The sequence below is a fragment of the Hyalella azteca genome, unplaced genomic scaffold, assembly GCF_000764305.2.
Source record: "Hyalella azteca isolate HAZT.00-mixed unplaced genomic scaffold, Hazt_2.0.2 contig13418, whole genome shotgun sequence".
NCBI lineage: Eukaryota > Metazoa > Arthropoda > Malacostraca > Amphipoda > Hyalellidae > Hyalella > Hyalella azteca.
Window position 1 is genome coordinate 52,175 of NW_025943341.1, and position 27,480 is coordinate 79,654.

At 42.6% G+C, this 27,480-nt stretch overlaps 2 protein-coding genes across 2 annotated transcripts in view; one reads left to right on the forward strand and one right to left on the reverse strand.

Annotated features, from left to right (window-relative positions):
- LOC108665275 (CD9 antigen) overlaps nt 1–7,829 on the reverse strand; it is a 22,517-nt gene extending 14,688 nt beyond the window's left edge. The window contains exon 1 of the mRNA XM_018152011.2: nt 7,713–7,829. Coding sequence (XP_018007500.1) covers nt 7,713–7,775 — 63 coding nt within the window. The 5' untranslated portion in view covers nt 7,776–7,829. The remainder of the gene's footprint in view (nt 1–7,712) is intronic.
- Nucleotides 7,830–8,426: 597 nt separating this feature from the next.
- LOC108665274 (vacuolar protein sorting-associated protein 8 homolog) lies at nt 8,427–26,157 on the forward strand (the record flags this gene model as incomplete). The annotated part of the gene is made up of 17 exons (XM_047883658.1): nt 8,427–8,660; nt 13,133–13,762; nt 14,143–14,361; nt 15,623–15,802; nt 16,036–16,287; nt 16,754–16,837; nt 17,227–17,458; nt 19,013–19,281; nt 19,652–19,801; nt 19,982–20,076; nt 20,353–20,464; nt 21,676–21,818; nt 23,345–23,513; nt 23,881–24,023; nt 24,487–24,634; nt 25,370–25,486; nt 26,086–26,157. Coding segments are annotated over exons 1-17 (3,105 nt in total), but the record flags the coding sequence as incomplete, so codon positions are not given.
- Between the last annotated feature and the right edge of the window lie 1,323 nt (nt 26,158–27,480).

Here is a 27,480-nt window from a genome sequence, read left to right on the forward strand (position 1 = left end):
GCCCAACACCCCGGGGGGCGCGTCCGGTGCACTGAGACCGCGGGCTGTCACTGAGCACCGACGGTCTACTTTTTTAACTTACATTCCTACACTTGATCATTACTTCATATTCAGAAGAGTATGATGAGTAGCTTCTACAAGAGGCCTGCATGACCATCATATGAAAAAAGTCACATAATAAGTTAGACTACCGTATAAATATATATTTATAACGTCGACAGTTTCTTATTAAAGGCAAATTACGCGATTTACTAAAACTAAAGCATATCAAACCTTGTGATAAAAAAAATATTTTACTGTAAATAATTAGAAGATCGCGTTCTTTTACCATTAAATACCGATATTTTTGTAGTGCCAGTAACGTTAATGCAACTTACGTCGCCTTAGCACTTATGTCGCCGGCCTTCAATAGAAACTGTAGATTTTTCGAACAAAACAGTAGTACAACTTTCTAGCGCGATCGTACGGCGCTTGATGGTTATTTTTTCGTAATCAAACCATGAAAATCGTGTTTCTCACCACCATTAGACGGCTTTCATTTAGGGCCGCTGAGTAGCGACACATGAGTCTTTAACGGGAGACACACAGAAATTGGAAAGAACACGGCTACTCCTGGCCTAATACCCGTAGATTCCTGATAGTAAAGAGTGGGCATCGCACCACCTACCCCATGTCAGTATTGTACCAGTACTACCAAGCTAACTACAAACAGCGGCCTAGGTTTGCCTGGTCTATGATCGTTACAGGACAATGCTGCCACTATAGGGCTAGACCAGACCTTCATGGCCTCCGTATATTGTAACAGCGGTTAGTGTACGACGCGATAACTACATGGAAACTCCACGACTTGTGAGGACGAATTAACCTTATTATTTAACTCAATTTACCACTAAAAGAATTTCTTCTGTTTTTGTGAGAGATCTCATTGCACATTAATTTCTTAAATAAGCTTTTGAATTGGCATGGAGAAGAGAACACGCGTGAATTCTTTGGCGACCAAATATAACAACCATTAAGCGGCCGATGATAAGTAAAGTTTGGGACCGATGACATAGAAGGATAGGAAATGTGTACACAACTACAAATATATGGAAGCATAACCGCCACAAATTGATTTAATCCAAGGGAATATCAAACATTATAACGTTATCACTAGCCTATGCAAATCTGGCTGTCTTTGAACGATATAACGTTATCATCAGCTTATGAAAATCTGGCTCAGTCTTTGGACGTTATCATAACGTTATCATTAGCCTATACAAAAAATACAGACGCCAAAGAGATCAGTGGGAGATCACAGTCAGATATAAGACCACCATCACCAGTGCATGTAACGTCACCACCACGCGCGTCAGTCGCATGGAGAAAGTTCGTGATGAGAGAAAAGAAAGAGAGAGCGCATCGAACCGCGCGCTGCCCAAATGAAAGTCTTGCGCAGTAAACATGCGGCCGCTTTAGTGTATAGGAGTATAGTGCATAGTGTATAGGACCATCACTCAATACTGTACTTCTACTTCTCACTCTTCCTAATCTCTATAAATCGAAGTGTATGCATGACGCAAAATTGAGCTCATGGCGCGCACGTCAAATACACTGGAGGTAAGTGGTCCTGAAACGATAAGGTTTGCAACGCGGACCAGGTATATGAAAATAATTCTTCGTTTATGCAGTCAAACCATACCAACCCACATCAACCCAGTCAGCGTACACCAGCCAATTATTTTGCAATAAACTCAACATCGCAGAACATTTCATTGTATTCACAATTGTTTCGCTTCAAATTCACACGACATAATTACACTGCATACGTAATACGTACTTGTTTGGGAATACATATCAATAAAATCACGAATTATGACATTCATTAACGTCACATTACGCATAGAAAGAGACTGTTGTGGTCTTACTTCTGTCGAGGTCGCTTCATGATATCGACTGGTATCCAGGATACACTGCGTGGACCATTTGCAGCCCTCAGTACACGTAACCTCGGCGCCTGGTATCCAGGATACACTGGGTGGACCCTGTCTCTTATACACATCTAGATGTGTATAAGAGACAGAACAACAACANTTTGCAGCCCTCAGTACACGTAACCTTGGCAACTGGTATCCAGGATACACTGCGTGGACCATTTGCAGCCCTCGACACACGTAACCTTGGCAACTGGTATCCAGGATACACTGCGTGGACCATTTGCAGCCCTCGACACACGTAACCTTGGCGACTGGTATTAGAAGGGCGACAAACAAGCCCGGTAATATTAACCATTCAACTCGGAGCGGCGACAGGCAACGTAAACGTTTGTGACGTTAGCTTTCAAAAAGATAAGTTGTGGCAGCAGTTACGCTCTCTTCTGTTGGCCCTGCATACTTTACAGAGATACAAACAGCAGTAATAATTTCTACCTCATAACAGGGACTAAAGAATGTAATATAGTGACGATATTAACTAAAAAGCGAAGGTAACTTTTGCAGCAGCAGCAATCGTAAAGCTGCAGTAGTAACTACAATGGTACAGCAATGAATGTATAGAGATGCAGCACAGACTGCAGAACTGGAACATTAACATAGATGAGCAAAATCATAAATAGCGTTTAGCAAAAACTGCAAGATTTGCCACTACCGTGATTATAGTAAGGGAAGAAATAACAGGCACAACGAACAACAATACAATACATATGCGAAACTTTCATGATGTGTTCAAGGCGACGCTGAGATAGATATAGCGTCTTGACACTGCGTTAACGAAGCAACACGCAATGTAACCTCATTACAAGAGATAATAATGTTTATGCAGCAATGTACGTACATCCGCTACACATGATTAGCCTGAATGCTGTGCTTGCATCAAATAAAAAGCGCGCTGCACACTCCAGTGCGCACAACCAACCAGACTCACTGTTTAATATCATAACATCTCATATCATGATCAAAAGCTCATGCAATCATACCTCATATCATAACATCTCATATCATGATTAAAAGCTCAAGGAATCATACCTCATAACATAACATCTCATATCATGATTAAAAGCTCAAGGAATCATACCTCATATCATAACATCTCATATCATGATCAAAAGCTCAAGGAATCATACCTCATATCATAACATCTCATATCATGATTAAAAGCTCATGGAAGACATTGTTTCCGTTCAGTTCAACAAGCCCACATATAAAATGCATGTCTTATCACTCTTAATATTATAAAGTAAAGCAGGCATGACTGAAGACTTACAGAGAACTACTGTCACGGTCCTACTGGTCTTGAGAGTCCGTGTTAGTGCTGTGTTATACGTGATACTGCATACATGATGCTGTATACGTGATACTGAATACGTGATACTGCATACATGGTACTGTGTTATACGTGATACTGCATACATGATGCTGTATACGTGATACTGCATACGTGATACTGCATACATGGTACTGTGTTATACGTGATACTGCATACATGGTACTGTGTTATAGGTACGTGATACTGCATACATGGTACTGTCTTATGAGTGTCTTATACGTGATACTNGGCAATACGTGAGTACGGTTGTACATGGACGGGGTACTGTAATACCCCTCACTCCATTCTACCCGGCAATACGTGAGTACAGTTGTACATGGACGGTGTACTGTAATACCCCTCACTCCATTCTACCCGGCAATACGTGAGTACAGTTGTACATGGACGGTGTACTGTCTGTCTCTTATACACATCTATTCAAAATTTAATTCAAATCTGTACAGTACTTTAGAAGAAATGTCACGCTCACTGCAATTTTCACCACGTATATTCATATAACTCAGGAATGAAGGCGAAATTCGAAAAATTGTCACGAGCTAAACATCACCGTTAGGCTCTAATGATTATTTGTACCAAGTTTCATCGAGCTACATTCAGTATTTTGCGAGATATTCCACGCTCACTGAATTTGGAATCACGGCCGCGAGACCGGCCGTGAGAGAGGCCGCGTTTTTGTCCGAGACGTTGACTCGCCTGCCAAACGTGATACTGGACCACATCAAGTGGTCTAAAATGAACAAACTTCCCACACCATGGCGCCAATTTTCTCCAAATTCTATTTGCAGCTTCAGGCAAGTAATGAATCAAGTTTCCCGCCATTTCAGACGACTCTTAGCTGCAATATCTGCCAGTTTAGACCCCCTGTCTTAAGCGTAGGTAGGCTACATGCTGGCAACTTCTAACAAAATGACATTTTTGACGACTCGTAGAATACGAATAGCTAATAAAATGAAGCCCTGCACAATTTTTTGTGATTATTCAAAAAATAATTAGTGATAATAATACTAATTCTAAGGTCAGCAAAGAAGTCGGCTCAAAGTGTACCTCAAAATTGGTCAAGATTCAATGCCACGAATTTTTACCAATATTCAGATAGAAATAATTTCCTTGTTGACCAAGATATAGGGCTTGTACTTTTAACCAAGCTTTATAATTGTGCTGGACATGATGCAACTGGATATGCAAGTGCCGCTCTGAAGCCACCTTGCATGATCTCTTCAAACTTGCCATGTCAGCACACATGGCAAAATTAGTGGCGCAAGCAGGCGGCAGGCGATGTTGCAGGCGGCAGGCGATGCTGCAGGCGGCAGGCGGCAGGCGATGCTGCAGGCGGCAGACGCTGCTGCAGGCGGCAGGCGATGCTACTGGCGGTGCTGCAGGCGGCAGGCGGTGCTGCAGGCGGTGCTGCAGGCGGCAGGCGATGCTGCAGGCGGCAGGCGGTGCTACAAGCGGTGCTGCAGGCGGCAGGCGGTGCTACAAGCGGTGCTGCAGGCGGCAGGCGGTGCTACAAGCGGTGCTGCAGGCGGCAGGCGATGCTGCAGGCGGCAGGCGGTGCTACAGGCGGTGCTGCAGGCGGCAGGCGGTGCTACAAGCGGTGCTGCAGGCGGTAGGCGATGCTGCATGCGGCAGGCGATGCTACAGGCGGTGCTGCAGGCGGCAGGCGATGCTGCAGGCGGTGCTAGAGGCGGTGCTGCAGGCGGCAGGCGATGCTGCAGGCGGCAGGCGATGCTGCAGGCGGCAGGCGGTGCTGCAGGCGGCAGGCGATGCTGCAGGCGGCGCTACTGGCGGTGCTGCAGGCGGCAGGCGACGCTGCAGGCGGCAGGCGATGCTGCAGGCGGCGCTACTGGCGGTGCTGCAGGCGGCAGGCGATGCTGCAGGCGGCAGGCGACGCTGCAGGCGATGCTGCAGGCGGTGCTACAGGCGGTGCTGCAGGCGATGCTGCAGGCGGCAGGCGATGCTACAGGCGGCAGACGATGCTACAGGCGGCAGACGATGCTACAGGCGGCAGACGATGCTACAGGCGGCAGACGATGCTACAGGCGGCAGACGATGCTACAGGCGGCTAGCAGACTCGTATCCTTAAAGCCGACCTGCCGCGCCTGCCAGAGCTCCGCTCATGGCCGACGTCCTCGGTTCTTCGTATTCTCTGCTGCCAGATTATCGTAGTCGGTGTTGCTTCTGGTTTCGCATTTCTTTATTAGTCTTCATCGATTATTTTCTTCCTGTTTTTAGTGTCCTAGCAGACGTTGCTTCCAGTTCGTCAGTTTTCTCTTTCCTTATGCCATATCTTCATATTAATATATGACTGAAGTAACGGTGTAGCAAAGGACAGCTTGTAATCTGTCGGCTAGGAAGTGGTGAATTCCCGCACGTCACTAACTCCGTCCCCCAGCAGTCAGTTTCCTGCAGGGCGCGACACGGCGAACTTGTTACGCAAAGATATATAAGTAACGTCCTCTACGTACTAAGTAAGTAACGGCTGCAACGGTTCTCTACAGTTTGGCCAAAATTTGGACGTGATGTTGCAAGTGGTGTTTTCTGGTGTGCTGAAGAGCTCTACACCACACTGATCTTTCTGCTGTGCTGAAGAGCACTACACCACACTGCTCTTTCTTAAGAACAGCTCGTGATCAGCAGCAGTAAGAGCAGTAACTGCAGTATAGCAGCACAGGAAGATATGCTTAGGGTATAGTAATTTGAAGAACATCTCAGTCCAATGATGAAGAATTTTTGACTAATCTAGTCATATATTTTAGCGATAGTTTTATTCAGTTCAATTTTATGAGCGATCATTAAACCTCAAATGTGCGTAATTAATTCACACTATAAGAGAAAGTTGTTCCACCTTCAAACCGGACGATTGGTGTTTTTTCCTTCCGATGAAGATAAAATAGCGTCCTTTCACCGTCCTGATAGTTCACAGCACATGGTATTCATTACACGCACTTCACAACACTTAAAAGACACATTAATAGTACGCGAGGCACGGCTCACTTATTGCATCGTTAATTTAACTTCAACCTGATGTGAACATATTATTATATATGTATTATAATTCTGAGCTTATTATTTTAGCAACGTTGATATATTTTCAAGTTCGATTTAGGCAATACTTAGGCCGGCCAACTGCGTTAGGACTCGGTACAGAACCCGGAGCCCATGACACATTCACATTGTCAGAACGGAACAAAACTTAATATTCAAGGGCATCAAGGATTCATGTCACTCTTCACAAAATTTAAATCCGATCAAGAAGCAGAGATAAGTAGCGTCTATTGATTCCTGCACCATACTTTGCTTACAGTTACCTAAATGAGTTATAATTATAGATAGGTTATATTACATCGTGCTCGTGCAAAGCTATTGTATTTGTTCAGTTCTTATCCGCCGATAAGTATTTCTATGGCCTTATACGTGACTACATTTAAGGGCACAGAAAACTTCAATGATCGTCAGCAATCCTAAAAAATAGTTCATAAATCACATTGAAATAAGGAAAGTGACGTCACCAGTCTACAGATGACGTCAATACCCGTCGTATAGATGACGTGAACGTCTCCTCGTCACGTCGGGAAACTTTGTTCTCGGGTCTTCCGTTCGACAATTATGGCGCTTGAACACGGGGCTCGTATTAGCTACAAGTTTTGCCCGTTGAAAGCTTATACACGAGGAAGGCTTATTTACCGCTGACAAAATAACGATCACGGATTCAACAAAAGAAATCGATGTCTTGAATTTCATCTCAAACAGATTAATAGCCAATTATCGTGAACATAAATTTCTGTTGATCAGAATACAAGAAGATTACATGGAAGGTTTTATTTTATCATACTGATCAAATAGAACCTGATAGATCGAATTTTGGTCGCCTCATCGTATTTTATGCATAAAAACGAAATGAGACCCGATTACCTATCTAAGTTCTAACATACACAAAAACGACTCGCGGACTTTGAGACAAACTACACCCAGGTCCCAAGCAACTATTGTGCCCGTATAACACAGGTTCTTTATTTACACACAAACGGCGTAGGAAAAAATCTAAACAGCAGAAAATTCATTAGGTATACATTATTAATTTATTATGCTTGTATTGCTCTCTCAGTCTCTGGTCAAAAATGTCTGGGATTGCAAGCAAAGTATAATATAATATAAGCGAAGCAACAAGCAATCAGTATCAAGACTGAGGATGAATGGATAAAGAACCGCCTAAAGATGTACATAATTAAACGTGCCATGCCGATCGTGAGTCGAAAGAGAGCGGAGACGCGCGCCATAGCCGAGCGAAGAAGCAACATAACACCAACAATGCCTCGCCCTAGTCCCGAGCAGAGAAATAATTCACAACAAAGACTCACCTAAGTGGCCAAACAAACCATTCCCTAACGAAATTTATGTAAAATACTCACCATGTAGATCAAATTGAAGATAATTACTAAGAATTTCAAACATGAGTAACAGCAACCTCCCATCTTGACGTTATTTTTAGATCGATGCACTCAAAGCACACACCTCACTCCGCAAGTGTTCGAAGAAGACTGATGCTAGTGATTTGCCTTTGCCTTTGCCAATTGCCGCTAGGACTAAAAAACCAATGCTCTACTAGTCAGTATTAACAAATAAAGAATATTTTAAATTTTTCGGCATATTTCATCAAATTTTATAATTTAATGAGGTACAATGTAAAAAGAATTTTTGTATTAATGTAATATTTATGGTAACAACTTCTACAAACATGCCTATTTCATGGATTTCAAATTATACCACATAGTTATACAGAATAGTGTAGTATTTTACATTATAATGTCTAAACTAATGTATATACTATAGTAGCGGCTATTTTAAAGATTTTACCTTAAAGCCATGTTTTGTCTGTCGGAGGATCCACATGCCAGATAATTTTTTTATGCCATCAAGTAAATGCTTTTATATAAAATACTGGTCATATAAATTTATCTTCCAGCAATAAAAAATGAAATATTTTTGTTTACATCCCTAATGAGTAACTGCCAAGGTAATTCTATGGCTTTCGTAACACCAAGAAAAACAAAGAAAGAAGTAATGCGGAATGCGGAAGGTGCGTTCGTTAACGTTAGGACTTGGGAGGCAGTTCCGACTCCGAGGCACCGATGTCAGTTGTAAGCGGCACTTACAGCATTATCGTGATCGGCGTGATGTAGTCTGCTAATGTACCCTATTAGTTGCAAACTTGCAATATCGAATTCGCCCTTTATTTTTATAAATTTAATTGAAAAATTCAATTTTCAATGGCGTCTCCCGTGGATGTTTCTAATTCATTTCATGAAGGCTTGGGCACTGCGGACCTTGTGGAACTGATGGAAAGACAATTGCAAGAGGTAACTGTTAAAGTGTCTCTAATTTATACGAGTACAGAGTATAAACTACGTAACTAAACTATAATGATGATAACGACAAGCTCTGTAGTACAGGTGTGACTTTGGTGATGTACATAATTTCAATAGAGTGTCAATGCATGAACAGCATTCTAGCCTCTAGGTTTTCATTTCTAAAATACCTAGGTAGGCCCCTATTTTTTTATCTCCATGACTCCATTATCTGTTTATTCTGTTACCTTGATATAGTTTTAAATTCAAAATATTATATGCAACCTTAACTAGCTACCTTCAATCTTAATGGACACATGAAATTCAAATCATTACTGGAGTCTTGGAAATACTGCACTTAGACTTAGTAAGTTAGTCTTAGGCAGTTAGGTAGGCTCTGGGCTCTCTGGGTCTCTCCTCACTGACTGTAAATGTAGGTAATAAACTGTATCAGTCTGTAAATCTGTATGTTTTGACTTTTGGATATCTTTCAATCTCATAATTTTTAATATGAAAATGCACAAAAAACTGGCTGGGATATGAAATTAAGAAAGACTTTTCAACCAATATTACTATTTTATGGTTTAAGTTATTTCAAAAATGTGTTTGTAATTTTCAGAATTCATTATCAAAACCTTGCAATTCATTGTATTTTATCCACTATGCAGAGAGTGGATCAGGATGGAATTCTAATTTCGAAGGTTCATATATTATTTCGATCCACCAAGACAACTTTTTCTACCCAACATCGTTATTTGAGGCAAAAACTGAACTTCTTAAAGGCTTAAAATACGTACACTGCCTTGCTCAGTTTCTATAAAGTACCTAACCACTTTGAAGTTTTATGCTTGCACCTTTCACTCAACAATTAAAATTAGACTTATATAAAGTATTAGTTAGTTGAAAATTTGTCTCTTAAGTTCACTGCAATGAACTAAACTTCATTATGTAATCATTAGGCAGAGTTTTCCATCATACACACTAAACACGCAATTCAGAGTTCAGACGAGCAGACCTACATCACGTGGGCTAACGTGCTACTGAATTGAATACCTAGCGGGATAATTCCCGCTAGGTATTCAATCTAGNATAAGTGAGTCAAGGAACATAAGTGAGTCAAGGAACATAAGTGAGTCGAGGAACGAAAGTGAGTCAAGGAACGAAAGTGAGTCGAGGAACGAAAGTGGATCGTGGAACGAAAGTGGGTGGTGGAACAAAAGCGAGTCAAGAAACAAAAGTGAGTCAAGGAACAAAAGTGAGTCAAGGAACGAAAGTGGGTCTAGGAATGAAAGTGGGTCGAGGAACGAAAGTGGGTTGAGGAACGAAAGTGAGTCGAGGAACGAAAGTGGGTCTGTGGGTATTCTGAAAGTGGGAAAGTGGGTATTCTGAAGATTATTTATGTTATACGACTAAAACAAGTGACTTTTGTATCGTATTTATTATCTATTTAACTACTACATTAATTTCTTAAGAACTCCATAGTATTATAGAAACGACTCGACAACCAGTGTTTTCAACTTAATCGCCTGTAGAACCATCCGACATACGACTATCATATACATATGCTTGCTGACGATCCATTCCTTCAAGGCGAAGGTATGGGTTGAAACTTGAAAGTTATTGGAGAACGACGTATCAACCGATGTGGAATAGCTTGTGAGGCTGTGAGCTGAAGCATTGTTGGTTTTAAGTTCATGTGGTACGATGGGTCAATTGAGTACAGCTGCTTTGGTGCCACTGCCAGGATGGCTTTATCAATAGCATTTAGAAGGTTGATGTTGACTCCAGGGCTGATTTGAGGTAATTTACTGGTCTATGGCAGCGCACCTCTCGTTCGGCCGCTCGGCGCGAGAAGTTGAGAGACGGTAGGTAGCAGCTGTTCACACGCTATTTCGTAAAATTGCCCGAGAACAGTAAATTCTCACCCGCGATTTTCGAGAAGCACCCGGGAGGACGAAAATTGCACCCCCGATTTTCCAACTTCACCCTTGAAGAGCCTCTTTTCACCCGCGGTATTCTAAAAAATCTGCCCATTATTCCTGTCTGGATGCAGCGAAGCTTGTCCGGAAATCAGTTGCGATGAGTTCCCGCAAAAAATGTAAACAACGTTTTTTCGATTGCATAGTTTCGGTCACATTAGAGTGGTCAGACTGCTTTATTACATGTTCAGTTGACACTTGCTGTACAATCGGACTGTTTTTAGGGTAAAATTAGTTATGTGGGGTAACACATGCCTGCAACCTTTCAAATACGTTTGTGGCTTGTAAATAGTTCATCATTACTCAGCTTCAATGGCTTTTCATTAAAAATTACCCGGCGACGCATCTTTAAAATGGCCGGCGACGCTTTGGGCTTAAAAGTCCATATATTGGCGACGCTGCATCCACCCTCTGCATAGTGGTATTTTATAAAAGAAATTAAGTTAAGTCATTAAGGCCATAAAAGTACATACCTAGCTACTTGAAATTGATTGTAAAAATAAAATTTTGCCTTGTATTCATTGTCTCCATGAGTCCATGGTTGCAGGATGGTGGCTTTTACCTAATTTTCCTAAATTTTTTGCATCAAGAAGCACAAGCACTTCATTGAGGTAGGCAACCAAAAAAAGTTGTTAGTCTTTTTGATCCCAGCACTGGCCATCTGGTATAAGCCATCCCTGAAATTTAATTGTGAATCTCTTTAGGTAAAGATCATATTATGTTTGAATTCAGCAATAAACTGCTTTGTGCCAAAACTAGTAAAAAAATCATTTAAAAAAACAGTCTCTATATATATCTATCAATGGAAAATATCAAAGGAAAATTTTCTCATTTCTAATTAAAGGATGAAGAAAGTAAATTTAGATAATGCTACTGTCAAACGGAGTAAAAAGGGATGGGCAGGGTAAATAGGGACGCGCATCCCACATTTTGTAGCAATGTTGTAGCAGCTAAACTAATCAAAATATTGCAAAACTAAAAATAGTGGCGTAAACTTCAACATTTTTACTACCTATCTATTATGTATAAAGCTAGTCAAGAAATCAAACATTTACTATCTCTAAAAAATCGCTGAAAAAAAGTGTGAAAAGTGCGATTTTGGAAAAGAACCTCTGCTGAGGTCTGGAGCAAAAAAAAATATTTGCCGTATTGAAAAATTTTACTTACATAAAAGTTGCACCCATGTGTCGGCTTGAAAATGTAATTGACAGAATTTGCCTATCTTGTCCCAAAAAAAAAATGGCAGCCATTTCCGCGTGACGGGGCAAAAAAGGACAATTAGGGACACCCTTAAAAATGTATTTACAGTAGAACCTCAGTTAGCAAAGGCTCCAGTTAACAAAAAAAAAAAAAGATTAACAACAAAGAATTTTGATTACATTTACCTTGCTCAGTGAAAAAAATTCACTTATCAAAAAATTAGTGCATCATCAGTTGTCACAAAATTGTACATAGAATGCTATATATAGAATTGTGCACCGGGCATCATAGAATGGAAAGTAATGTACCTAAACTATGATTTATTTCTTCCAAACGTAGTATGATGGTTGTCACTAAAACATCATTTTCTGTTTCAGGTATGTTTTTCACGATCTTTTTTGTTATAGTGAAATCACTAGACTTGATTAAAATTGTGTGAAATTACAAGCCATCCTGTAAGCTTACAGATACAGAAGAAATGCTACATGGCTGCTGATATGAAGCTTGCAGTGGACAAGGTTCTTGTTAATGCTCAATGGCATGTCTATGGATACAGTAATATCACATTAATAATACAGTAATTGATGAATATGGTAATATCATATCAATAAAGGAAAAACGAGTAAAAATCACAGAAAATGTCATTTATTTTACATCTACATCATCTACAATGAAAGAGGAGGACTTCAGAGTACCGTTAGTTATAGATGAGTACACTCTGCACGCTTCAAATGTTTGAAATTGAGTTTTATTTCAAGTGTCCCTTTTTACCCCATTTCAAGATTAATTCAGGAGCCTTTTATATTGCATCTAGCACCTTACAAATAGCATATGGAGATTTTTTGAAGATGCCATTTGATAGCCCTTGCAAAGAGCTATAAAATAAAGACAAACTTGTTTATGAAATGATTCATGGTAAGAAGTTATTAACAAAAAACGCTCAAAACGGTCCCTTTTTACCCCGTTTGACGGTATGTCAAAGCAAATATGTTTTTGGCCTTGAAAAAAAATTCAACTTGAATAACTTTGAAAATGGACTTGCATCTCAAAAATTTAATTTTTTGTGTACCATAATATTTTTATTGCTTCTTCAGGTTCTTTTTAGCCTGAAAAGTTGCTGAACCTATGACCCCAAAAGTTCTTGTTACTTGGAAGATGTTTTCAATACTGAATTGTAAAGAAAGAATGAAGTGGAAAATGGTACTGTGCTGATATATTTATGTATGGGCTATAATATATGTTATGTATCCAAAGTGTTTCAGGCCATTTTTTTCATACTGTTTATTGTTATATTTTTTTGTGCAGTTGGATGCTACTGAGTTTGAATTGCCCACACTTGCTGAGCTCCCCACTCTAGAAAGCATTTTGAGTGAGCCTGACTACAATGGAGAGATTGACTCAGCTTCAGACTCAGAAGAACGGCTCTCCACTGTTGAGTCTGAGCCAAAAGCCTCCTTTTCTGAGCCTGAAACTGTGTCAGGGCACTCCCGCAACAGCAGTCATGAGTCTGGTGAAGTGCTGTCCTGCACAGGCAGTGTAGGATCATCGTCTCAACATCGTAAACCCAAAACTGGAGCATCAGTTGTCCGTCATGTTGCTCTCACAGGCATTGCCTCCCAGTTGGTGTCAGCTCAGGAACGGAGCAACTCTGGCTTACCCACAAGCATGGCCGTGGGCAGTGTTATCTGTATAGGAACAAGCCATGGACTGGTCATGGTGTTTGAGCCCAGCCAGGCCTTAAAGTGGTGTCTCCAGAGTCATGTTGGTGAAGAGTCCTATGGTTCTGTCTCTGCTTTGGCTCTCAGTGAAGATGGAATACGTCTCCTGGCTGGTTATGCTAAAGGCCATCTCTGTCTTTTTGATCTCAGCACTGGCAATCTGGTCCAAGCCATCCCTGATGCTCACTCTGCTCACACAGCAGTTCTGCACCTCAAGGTGCACCTGCACAAGACAAATGAGAGCTCATATTTCTGGTTTTGTCACTGTTTATAGAAGAGTAATGATGAATGAATAATGTAATGTAGGTAATTGTTTTTTTGCATTTGATATACCTGTATACCATAATATAACCTTTGAGCGCATCACAACAGTGTAAATGATGATTGTCATCATGATATTTCTTCTTCAAAATTTACCTGTTTTAAATGAAAGTACTTTATTTTATGGAGAATATTTTTTGTGTCCCACAGTAATTTTCAACAAATTTTTCTATAGACTGATTAGTTTTGTAAATGTGGATAATTGCCAACAAGGTTGAATAATATCATTGATAGATTATATTTAAATAAAAATTTTAAAGTATTATTTTATTACAGTGGACAGACATGCCTAATCTGGCAATGCTGAGTGATAGTGGAGGGTCGGTTTTTGAAGTGGCAGTGAAGCGCACGATGGGCCTCAACAGCAACATGAGTCGCTGCATCTTCACTGGGAGTCGTGGTGAGGTCTGCACCGTTGAACCCCTCCTCATGAGTCGCTTCAATGTGGCGCCCTTGCTCCATGATGTCATTGTGGCTATGGCCACCATCACCAAGGTAACATTCATCACAAATGTTCCTAAAGTCAATGTTATCATTGAATTGAATCATATATTTTTGTTTACTATTAACTTTCATCAATTTATTTGCATGTTGGAACAATAAGCTGCGTAGCTACAAATTATTTTGGTGAAATGGCAGTCAATTGCTGTTGTTTAAATGCACACATTTTATGACTGAAGTGTTGCTGTATAGCAAGTCTCAAGCTGTATAGCAAGTCTCAAGCTTATGACTCGATTGCAGCAAGTCTCAAGCTGCAGGTGATGTGAATCAAAACATTGTTTCCCTTTTGCTTGGCTACAGCCACTCTACTAATAAATCTGAATTAAAGACTTGTGCTCTCAATTATTAATAATAAAAGGAAGCATTTGACAGCATGTGAAGTGGTCAAGATGGTACAAACTTAGGTGATACCGTAAACTGCGGTAACTTTGACCAATTTTTTTTCAAAATGATGCCTTTTTTTTACTAGATAAGTTAAACTTAAATTGAAACATGCAAAATACAGGTCTATACTCTAGCTTTACTCACCATAAATTGCTGGCTCCTGCCTCTCATAGTTTTGATGTAATTTAAAAAAAGTGATGGTCTTTGTTACCCCAGCTTAGCCTCAGTATTAGGCCTTTAATGCCCATTGACAAAATTTTTCTATGTCAAATAGTTTTTGAGTTTTGGGGGTTTTTGTTAAAAAAACCAAAAGTGGTCAAAGTTACCCCGGGAGTCAAAGTTACCCAGTTTACGGTACCAGTAACTGATAAGTAATTAAATGTGAGAAGTTAAAGCGATTGGAATTAGAGAATAATTTAGTTGCTCTGAAGAAATAGGGAATGGTAAATAAATTTGGGAATGAGAAATCAAAGAGTAATATTATAAACAAATTAGAAATAACAAGCTGCTGTAAGCAACTGCAGTGAATTGAATTTAAAGGCTTTTCTAATACCTGACCTTAATAAGGTTAGGATAAATAGGAATTTAGGAAGTTTTGATATGGGCAGGCAAATCACACAGAGTAAATGAAAGGATAAAAAATAATTTCTGCCATAACAACTGTAGTTTAATTTCAAAAGTTGTAAATAACTTTCCAATGTAACAAAAACAATCAGAAAGTTATAAATTATCTAAAATAACATAACGAATAACGAAAACTAAGTTAATACCTGGTACCTAAATTTGCAATAGTAAGCCGGCTACATGTTTGAAGTTGATGGTGGTGTTGTTGCAATCCCCTGGGGTATTAGTGTCACCTGTTTGCCTGCAGGTGATTGTGGTGTCGCTGCGACCGTTCCCGAAGGTGCTCTTCTCTTCAGCCCTGCGTGGCTCACCGTCTTCTCTGCCATTGCTGGCGTGGCAGTTTGTGGTCATCCAGATGCCAGACCACTCCAGAGTAGTCGACCCCGTGCTGGCCTTTGGGCGACAAAACCTCCTTTGTTTCTATCAGGTGTGCAAGCCCTCAAGTGCCTCTATCTTATTATACTTCTATGTGTTGTAGAGCACTGGGTCCCATGTAGGTGTTGTTGTGCTCTTACTCAGTACCTGCAGTTTGTGTGTGCAGGTGCTGGTGACTCACTGCAGTTTGTGTGTGCAGGTAACGCATGGTGCTGGTGACTCTCTGCAGTTTGTGTGTGCAGGTAATGCATGGTGCTGGTGACTCACTGCAGTTTGTGTGTGCAGGTAACACATGGTGCTGGTGACTCACTGCAGTTTGTGCCACTGCGCCAAATCACCACTGAATATTTATTACACAACATAGCCTGGCTGAATGGATCAACAATGGCCCTGCTGGACAGCAGCGAGCAATGTCATGTGCTGGACGTTCGCTCGCAACAAACCATCGAGACCATCGACATGACGGCCCTGGAACTGGTGTACGCATCGCAGCATTTCAAGGCCAGCGCTACGGGGGGCAACGTCAGCAAAGCCATGGTCAGGAGTTGGCAGTGTGATGCAGCTCTTATTAACGTCAGGAGTTATATTTGCTGCTCAAATTCTGTTCTGTTCACGTGAAATTACTAGTCAGATATTCTATTATTCAAACCTGATTGGTTCAAGTTATTTGAAATGTCCTTATGCCAGGATCATCATATTTAATCACCCGCCCATTAATTTCCAGAGTGTGCACATCTAGTTATGCGTTAACAGTGGATCAGACTTTAGACTTCAATACTAGTACCTTATCTCTGATTCATTTCTTAGTATGAAGTGAACTGTTTTTTCATACTGCTTCTACGTATTTTGGGCTCTGCTATTATTTAATCCTCAATCCTGAAGTTGCACAAAGGTTTAGTACTCAAAAGAAACAATGTTTCACTAACATTTTTAATGCTTCTTCTAAATAATTCTTCATGTATCTAAGTTAAGAGTATCATAATAGGAGTGAAGTGTTGTGCAGGCGGTAGCTGGTGAGCGTGCCTGCTACCACTCCATGGTGAGCTTCGGCAACCAAGTCATCTTCCTGGGCACCCGCACCCTACAGGTGAGCACCTGCTGCTTTTAATAAACTATATCTTGATGATGGCTTGATGCTGTATTTAATTAATTAGTTTGTATATTGTAGAAACATCATTATTTTGTTCACTATTAGAGTAAATTAGTTTGTATATTGTACGAACATCATTATTTTGTTCACTATTAGAGTAAATTAGTTTGTATATTGTACAAACATCATTATTTTGTTCACTATTAGAGTAAATTAGTTTACATATTGTATGAATATTGTTATTTTGTTCAATATTAGAGTAAATTAGTTTGTATATTGTATGAACATTATTATTTTGTTCACTATTAGAGTAAATTATTTTGTATGAAGATAATTATTATTATGTATAAATGTGTGCTGTAAGTGAAGCCTGGCTTGTGGTGCAGGTGGTGACGGTGCGCAGCTGGCAGGAGCGGCTGGACCAGCTGGCAGGTGGTGGGCAGATGGCGGCGTGCCTGCAGCTGGCCCGCCATATGCTCAGTGGCACCGCCGTGGCGGTGGTCGGGCTGCCACACCGCCGCTCCAAACGGCGGGCCGCCTTACGTGCTAAAATATCCCACCTGGTCGAGGCCATGTTGGATAAGTGGCATAGTGCGCCACATGGCGGTGAGGTGAGTGGCATAGTGCGCCACGTGGCGGTGAGGTGAGTGGCATAGTGCGCCACATGGCGGTGAGGTGAGTGGCATAGTGCGCCACATGGCGGTGAGGTGAGTGGCATAGTGCGCCACATGGCGGTGAGGTGAGTGGCATAGTGCGCCACATGGCGGTGAGGTGAGTGGCATAGTGCGCCACATGGCGGTGAGGTGAGTGGCATAGTGCGCCACATGGCGGTGAGGTGAGTGGCATAGTGCGCCACATGGCGGTGAGGTGAGTGGCATAGTGCGCCACATGGCGGTGAGGTGAGTGGCATAGTGCGCCACATGGCGGTGAGGTGAGTGGCATAGTGCGCCACATGGCGGTGAGGTGAGTGGCATAGTGCGCCACATGGCGGTGAGGTGAGTGGCATAGTGCGCCACATGGCGGTGAGGTGAGTGGCATAGTGCGCCACATGGCGGTGAGGTGAGTGGCATAGTGCGCCACATGGCGGTGAGGTGAGTGGCATAGTGCGCCACATGGCGGTGAGGTGAGTGGCATAGTGCGCCACATGGCGGTGAGGTGAGTGGCATAGTGCGCCACATGGCGGTGAGGTGAGTGGCATAGTGCGCCACATGGCGGTGAGGTGAGTGGCATAGTGCGCCACATGGCGGTGAGGTGAGTGGCATAGTGCGCCACATGGCGGTGAGGTGAGTGGCATAGTGCGCCACATGGCGGTGAGGTGAGTGGCATAGTGCGCCACATGGCGGTGAGGTGAGTGGCATAGTGCGCCACATGGCGGTGAGGTGAGTGGCATAGTGCGCCACATGGCGGTGAGGTGAGTGGCATAGTGCGCCACATGGCGGTGAGGTGAGTGGCATAGTGCGCCACATGGCGGTGAGGTGAGTGGCATAGTGCGCCACATGGCGGTGAGGTGAGTGGCATAGTGCGCCACATGGCGGTGAGGTGAGTGGCATAGTGCGCCACATGGCGGTGAGGTGAGTGGCATAGTGCGCCACATGGCGGTGAGGTGAGTGGCATAGTGCGCCACATGGCGGTGAGGTGAGTGGCATAGTGCGCCACATGGCGGTGAGGTGAGTGGCATAGTGCGCCACATGGCGGTGAGGTGAGTGGCATAGTGCGCCACATGGCGGTGAGGTGAGTGGCATAGTGCGCCACATGGCGGTGAGGTGAGTGGCATAGTGCGCCACATGGCGGTGAGGTGAGTGGCATAGTGCGCCACATGGCGGTGAGGTGAGTGGCATAGTGCGCCACATGGCGGTGAGGTGAGTGGCATAGTGCGCCACATGGCGGTGAGGTGAGTGGCATAGTGCGCCACATGGCGGTGAGGTGAGTGGCATAGTGCGCCACATGGCGGTGAGGTGAGTGGCATAGTGCGCCACATGGCGGTNCCCTCTCATGACCCGACAGGTGTGCTGCTGGAGGCCTCATAACCCACCACTAACCGCCCTCTCATGACCCGACAGGTGTGCTGCTGGAGGCCTCATAACCCACCACTAACCGCCCTCTCATCACCCGACAGGTGTGCTGCTGGAGGCCTCATAACCCACCACTAACCGCCCTCTCATGACCCGACAGGTGTGCTGCTGGAGGCCCTTGTCCCCCACATCATCTCAGGGGAGCTGACATCACTCCCCCCCAGCCTGAGTCAGGAGTTACTGCATCACTACGAGCAGCAGCAGATGTGGCAGCCACTAGAGGCCGTCATCATACAACTGACCGTCACGTCTCTGGACCTCCACCAGACCGTCACGTTGTGTCGACGTCGTCGTCTTTATGACGCACTTATTCACATCTACACACGCTGCCTCAACGACTACCTCACTCCACTGCACCACCTTATTTCTGTACGATATTGTTCTACTATTATTATTATACGATATTATACTATTATTATTATAAATATTATACTATTATTATACTGCTATTTCCCCGACTTGCTATATTCTAATTAACATCTCAATTAATATGAGCCTTTAACGTACCAGCATCACATTTTTTATTCCATAATACCAAGTTTCTATACTGGTATTGAGGCTTTTATTTGATTCAAGAATATAATAATGTTTTTCATGTTTATTTTTTATACCATCATTCACGGCATAACTTTCTGTGCATAAACTTTAAGCTAACTTGATTGGTAGCGGATATTTGTAAGCTAACTCGGGCAGATATTGCATACATTTTATTAACCAGTTGAACGCGTGCCCTGCACAGGAGCTTGCCAGCGCTCTGGACGACAGCAGCGCCGCAGAGCTGCCCAGCTGCTCCGTAGCTCTGGGCAACAAACTACTTGTGTTTGTGTCGTGTTGTCTGGCGGGGCGTGGTTATCCTACTGGGGATGTGGCGGCTGATCAGCTGCAGCAGGTTACCTCCTACATCTTAACTTAATTGTCACATTAATATGTATTTAGTTACATTTTTTAATTGTCCGGTAACCCGTTATCTGCTCGTAAAAGTTAAATGTTTTATCAGTTGCAATAATTTGCTTCATCACGCCTGTAAATAACTCAGTAGAATATGTGTTCTTAAGGTCATGTTTTGCAGGTGAAGTACGACGTCTTCAAATGCCTCACGACCGTACACACCAAGAACGCTGACGAGTCTCAGAAGCCTTTCCCGTTCCTACGTACTTTGCTCCGGTACGCTATTACCTCCAAATTTAAAATCTAATTAGACCTATTTATGTACATCTATTTTGATTATTGAGTCTTACAATGGCCTAGCGTAAATACCATGCATATAAATAATCTGATGTGAAACTTGTAAGCCTGCATTCTTTGCGGTGGGCCACGCTGATAACTCACCCGACTTGACTCAAGCCAAATTAAGCCAAATGGAATGTCTTTTGACTATAAAGGAGAATTATATTCCTGGGTTGATGCATATTAATCTATTAACTTTATTTCTGTCAACAGATTTAACACTCGAGAATTTCTGAACGTTCTTTCACTTGCCTTCCAAGAGGCCGAGTTTGCCTCTGAGCTTGGACTGCTACAGCGGCGCCGACTGATGGACATCCTGGTACAGGTGAGGCGTGAGGGAACCTAACCTCCTGATGGACATTCTGGTGCAGGTGAGGCGTGAGGGAACCTAACCTCCTGATGGACATTCTGGTGCAGGTGAGGTGTGAGGGAACCTAACCTCCACAGCACCGCAGACTGATGACATTCTACTTGCTGATTGTTGTGGAGCATAGACAGACAATCCGGGATTGTGCTCAAAGCACATGCAATGGTCTTTTGAACTTCTCAGGATAGATAACTGCCCTCCTCTCAGCTCATTTGGCAAGGCGTTGAATAGCCTCGCAACTGCCACGGAAAGAGATCCCTCCTGAAGAGTCTACTCTGGCTGCAGCTGAGTCGTTAAATGAGGCAGTCCTGCACAGTCTCCTTCTTCTTTCTGTGTGCTACAGTGGGGGNTTGAGATTTAATTTCTTTTGATAGTATTTTTGAATACTATGCGTCTCTATACATAATTTAAATCACTTTTCCTGTTAAGTTTGTGTACTTACATACATTAAAATACGATTTTTCAAGTGTACGAATATTTATTTCCCCCCACTGTATGTCACTATCCTGAAGGCCTTCCTTATAAATTAGGGGCCAGTTCCGTTATCATCTTCCAAGTGTCCTGTATGACAGTCTCTGGTACAGTCTCTGCCAGTAGTTCAGCTCCTGCAGCCTCTGCCAGTAGTTCAGCTCCTGCATCCAGCTGATCCTAGACGTGATGGTTCGCTGCACCGTTTACAATTGCCATACGTTGCTCACCGTAAACTATTGCTGGCCACCTCATCTATTGTCTGCCTCTTGTAACTATTACCACGATGTGGTCTCCCGTGCCTGCCTCGGTACTCATCAACACTCCGAGGCTTTTCTTCCAACAGCTAACTTGTTGTGCTTTATCCCTACATCTGCAGAAAGTCTGTGTCTCATCATTTGGTGCCATTGAATTGCATGTTTATCACTATGACCTAATTAAGGATTGTCCATAAGTCATCCTACACTCTCTCGCAACACTCATTGCTCTTTTGGTTTGAAGAGCTAGGATCTCTCACTGAATCTTCATCCCAACTTGACCTGGACACGAGCTGGAAACGTATTGCTTCCCTGATCATAAAAGCGTTTTTTCAATTCTCGAACTCTATAGCACTTGAATAATTCAATAAAATTCACATTAGTATTATGTACGCTCACATATATATTTTTATACCAAATTCCTGATAATTTTGTGTGTTTCAGGTGATGGAAAACAGTGAGGACTTCAGTGAGGCTGAGGTGTGCTCGCTATATCTCTTCATAGGACGGCACCTGACCAGCCTCCCGTCAACTGAGTCTGGGCACCTTGATAAGGTGCTCCTTACTGCCTTAGTAACCTTGATAAGGTGCCCCTTACTGCCTTAGTAACCTTGATAAGGTGCTCCTTACTGCCTTAGTAACCTTGATAAGGTGCTCCTTACTGCCTTAGTAACCTTGATAAGGTGCTCCTTACTGCCTTAGTAACCTTGATAAGGTGCTCCTTACTGCCTTAGTAACCTTGATAAGGTGCTCCTTACTGCCTTAGTAACCTTGATAAGGTGCTCCTTACTGCCTTAGTAACCTTGATAAGGTGCTCCTTACTGCCTTAGTAACCTTGATAAGGTGCTCCTTACTGCCTTAGTAACCTTGATAAGGTGCTCCTTACTGCCTTAGTAACCTTGATAAGGTGCTCCTTACTGCCTTAGTAACCTTGATAAGGTGCTCCTTACTGCCTTAGTAACCTTGATAAGGTGCTCCTTACTGCCTTAGTAACCTTGATAAGGTGCTCCTTACTGCCTTAGTAACCTTGATAAGGTGCTCCTTACTGCCTTAGTAACCTTGATAAGGTGCTCCTTACTGCCTTAGTAACCTTGATAAGGTGCTCCTTACTGCCTTAGTAACCTTGATAAGGTGCTCCTTACTGCCTTAGTAACCTTGATAAGGTGCTCCTTACTGCCTTAGTAACCTTGATAAGGTGCTCCTTACTGCCTTAGTAACCTTGATAAGGTGCTCCTTACTGCCTTAGTAACCTTGATAAGGTGCTCCTTACTGCCTTAGTAACCTTGATAAGGTGCTCCTTACTGCCTTAGTAACCTTGATAAGGTGCTCCTTACTGCCTTAGTAACCTTGATAAGGTGCTCCTTACTGCCTTAGTAACCTTGATAAGGTGCTCCTTACTGCCTTAGTAACCTTGATAAGGTGCTCCTTACTGCCTTAGTAACCTTGATAAGGTGCTCCTTACTGCCTTAGTAACCTTGATAAGGTGCTCCTTACTGCCTTAGTAACCTTGATAAGGTGCTCCTTACTGCCTTAGTAACCTTGATAAGGTGCTCCTTACTGCCTTAGTAACCTTGATAAGGTGCTCCTTACTGCCTTAGTAACCTTGATAAGGTGCTCCNGTGTAACATGCTAGAGTGACGCATCACTTCTTTCTCTCCCTCACGCCTCACTTTGCCTTGAAAAGCCTCACTTTCCGCACTACTTTATTTTGATACACCTCACAACTGTTGCAGGTGGCGGGTGTGTGATAAGCTTATACCTGATGCAGGTGGCGGTTGTACGATAATTCACAACTGGTGCAGGTGGCGGTTGTACGATAATTCACAACTGTTGCAGGTGGCGGTTGTACGATAATTCACAACTGTTGCAGGTGGCGGTTTTACGATAATTCACAACTGTTGCAGGTGGCGGTTGTACGATAATTCACAACTGTTGCAGGTGGCGGGTGTGTGAGAAGCTTACAACTGTTGCAGGTGGCGGGTGTGTGAGAAGCTTACAACTGTTGCAGGTGGCGGGTGTGTGAGAAGCTTACAACTGTTGCAGGTGGCGGGTGTATGATAAGCTTACAACTGTTGCAGGTGGCGGGTGTATGATAAGCTTACAACTGTTGCAGGTGGCGGGTGTGTGAGAAGCTGTACATCAGTGAAGGTCGTCCAGAAAAAGTCCTCACCTGCTACCTTAACGACCCCGCGCGCCTGCAGCAGGTGCTGCCCTACCTGCACCACGCCGCTACCGCGCAGACGCTGCAGCAGGTGCAGCAGCAGCTGCAGCAGCACTTCCAGGTGTGCTGCAGCACGTTGCTTACAGCGCACCTCTGTGCGTGGATGTAAAAAAGCATTCTATGCATTTATTTCATAATTGAAATGAATGAAATAATGTGCATTTTAACGAATCTTGTGAAAAGTTGTTCTGATAATCGAGCATTTTTGAGATGACAAAAATAAGAAAATAGTGATCTATTTGTATAAATATTATTAACTTGGTTATTTTGGTAAAGAACTTAGAAGTATATTAAGCTAAATTATTTAATCCTCTGCTGCCATGAACTCAAGCTGTTTAATTTATGCTGGCCTTGTTTTTATTTGCATCTCATAATTTTAAATCAATGTTTTACTGAATGTCTTTGTTATTTTATTAATTTTTTCATAGGATTTGGTTCGCCTTGACGCCCCCGGAACAGCCGAGCTCCTCCTAGACCACACACGCCTGTCTTCTCTGGTGCCAGACCTGCTGCAGACCCTCAGCTGCCCTACAGACCAGTACGCTGTGCTGTCTGCACTCTACACTCACAGGTACGCTGTGCTGTCTGCACTCTACCCTCACAGGTATCCTGTGTAGGTATGCCTGCTGTGTTAAGTGTGTACTGTGTTGTATATACTGTGCTTGCGCACGTTTATCCTGCATCATGTGTAGATGCAGTCGTATGTGTATCGTATATTATCCTCTCGTGTTGCTGCAATATGTGTTCTAATATTCTCATATTACTGCATAGGCGTGGCAGTTGTGCATATCCCGTCTTCTGCACCGTTGTGTTAGCTTTAATGGAACATGATTCGTGTTCAAAAATCAACTGTGGGAACCCCTATCAATATTCAATGGCACTATAACATGCATCAAGCAATTTCTCTGTCCATGTATCTGAATTTTTGGAAACGTTCACAAAACACATTTATTATCAACTAATTTAGATTTTATCCTAGTTTTTTATAGTTATGTTATCATGGTCAGGTGTTTTTATGCTACTGTTGCCTTCAGCTTGTCAACTCAGCGCCCTACAGCCCTGAGTGCTGACCTGCAGCTTCAGCTCGTAGTCCTAACTTGTCAGCAACACGCCGATCAGCTGCTCGACCTGCTACACTCCATACTGGCGTCAGCTACGTGCAGCGTGCACTCCCTATTGCAGGTACCCTGTCTGCTGCAGATACACTTGCGACCTTCACAACTGTTGACTATAATGTAAACAATCCTTATCATGTTGGTCATCTGTCGCGAAATATAAGATTTGAGGTTGTGAATGCTCATCTGGTGCTTGTACAAAATTTTGTTACTAAAAAAAGATAATTATTATAGAAGGGGATATGATCTTTTTAGTGTCTAAAGAATGAATATATTATTTTGCCCAAATAAAATACTCACCAATATATTTTGCCTGTAAATTCAGGTTTTTAACTTCTATATTTTTTCTTTTGAATCCCAACTTTAGTAACTTCTGATTGTATTTGTGTTCTAGATTTTTCGAACTGACGATAGAGCTGGACTCCAAAACAGTTTCAATAGAGATATGGTGAATTTTTGTGGAGTTTTCATCACTTTTAAATTTCTAATGAATATACGATTTGAGCAATTTAGTGACATTAAGTCGTATAATGAGTGGTTGAGTTATATCAGTTATCAAGATTTAGTGGCCATTCAAGCACGCTTCTATTATAATCACAGCTTTTCTCATAGAGTGGAGCGTTTATTAATCATATTTCTACGCATAGAACTAGCGCTATTGGTATCTAGGGGCTTGGTAATGAGAGTTACCGTCAGTAGACACTAGCCTAGACATTGCTTACAGTACATTGCGTTACATTACGAGAGCTAGAGTCAATAGACACTAGGATAGACATTGTTCTACTGTGTCACAATATTACAGACGGTACGGCAATTTGCCGGCACGGAAGAAGCTGAAGCTTTTTTGCTGCTGCGGAGCGTCCAAGTGCAGGAGAGCGTCGCGCTCTACACAGCAGTGCTGAGGAACATGCTGACTGAGGTCAGTATCATGCTGAGGAACATGCTGACTGAGGTCAGTATCATGCTGAGGAACATGCTGACTGAGGTCAGTATCATGCTGAGGAACATGCTGACTGAGGTCAGTATCATGCTGAGGAACATGCTGACTGAGGTCAGTATCATGCTGAGGAACATGCTGACTGAGGTCAGTATCATGCTGAGGAACATGCTGACTGAGGTCAGTATCATGCTGAGGAACATGCTGACTGAGGTCAGTATCATGCTGAGGAACATGCTGACTGAGGTCAGTATCATNGGTATCATGCTGTCTGAGGTCGGTATCATGCTGTCTGAGGTCAGTATCATGCTGACTGAGGTCGGTATCATGCTGACTGAGGTCAGTATCAGTTCAGGTTACTTGCCGTTGATGTGAACGTTTATGGGGCAAGACTGTGCTGCTGCTCCCCCAAATGTCAGACAGCAACGATCTGAGGAAGTTTAATACTGAATATTATAAATCTTCTTTTGACTTGAGCTGGTCTAGGTACTGTTTAGTTTTTTTGTTAACCTGCTGTATATTTCACGTGTAACATTTATACATTTTGCTGGGTTTGTTAGTTTTACTCTGTAATGTTGCAGCTCAAGACATATCAGGACCCGGGTGAAGGCATCACCAACACGCCGCCTCTACTAGACCGTTTCTCCGCTAAGGTGAATTGCTTGCAAATTTCAGTACATTTTCAAATATTAGCGTACAAATTTCAAATTAGTTGCGTGCGACTACTCAACTCATTCAACGGCTTTGGGTGAATGCATCAGTTTCATAAGCATGATATATTCTGCTCAAGGTAATGTTGATTAAAACCTCAAAAGCTCCTTTTACTTTATGCATTAGAGAACAAGCAATCATATTTTCTATAGATTTTGAAATGATATGGAGAATTCAGAGGCAATCTTCTCTTAAATTCATATTTTTCCAGCAAAGACTTCCACCTTCTCCATTTTTGTTATGTAAAAGTTGAGTGTGATATGTTATGTATAACCGCTGTGTATAAGTTCAGATTCAGTTTGTTGTATAACTGGCACAGCCTGAAGCCAGTGCATTATGGTGCAGGTTGTTGCTGTCTCTAAATGTTTTCTGACGTATCTTTGTGCCTGTTACAAGTTCAAGGAAATCGCGTTACTAGGGACATTCTTACTGAGCGCCACGCCACCGAACGTGCGATGCTTGAGTGCTAGTCTCAGTTGTCGGGTTAAATTTTCGTGTAGGCAGGGCAGTTGTGGGGTTAAGTTGTTGTGTAGGCAGGACAATTGTAGGGTTAAGTTGTTGTGTAGGCAGGGCAGNCAGTTGTGGGGTTAAGTTGTTATGAAGGCAGGGCAGTTGTGGCAGGGCAGTTGTGGGGTTAAGTTGTTGTGTAGGCAGGGCAGTTGTGGGGTTAAGTTGTTGTGTAGGCAGGGCAGTTGTGGGGTTAAGTAGTTGTGTAGGCAGGGCAGTTATTTAGTTATAGGCAGGCCTATAGCTATACTAGTTATAGTTATATGAACATGGCCGTTGCGAGTTTGATATTCAAATTAATAGCCTGGCAAAGTTAGCTTGCGCTCTAATCGCTGTCCAGCGGAAATAAGTTTATTTTTTATCTAATTTTGCTAAATTTGTTCACCGACTAACACTGTCGGAAGTTTTTTTTTCAAAAAATGCTAAAAATGTTGAGGAGTGCTTGTAAACTTAAACTTTACAGCTGCTGAATCTGGTACGCAAACATCAACAAAGAAACAGTAATAAATTGACATGGAATAGAAGATATCGCAGACCTGAATAAACATAAAAATAGCTGCAAAATTTGCACTCTACGCACAACTGACATTCATTCACCACAAGTCAGCCGTACTGTATAAGTTCGAATGTTTATTCACGTTGCAAGCAATGCGGTTTGCATTATTCGGTATTGCAATATTATAAGCATTGTAGCAAATATTTCCCGCTATTCTTCCTTCTTGAGGTCGAACTGCAGCAGCTTTTGTACGACGCGCGCG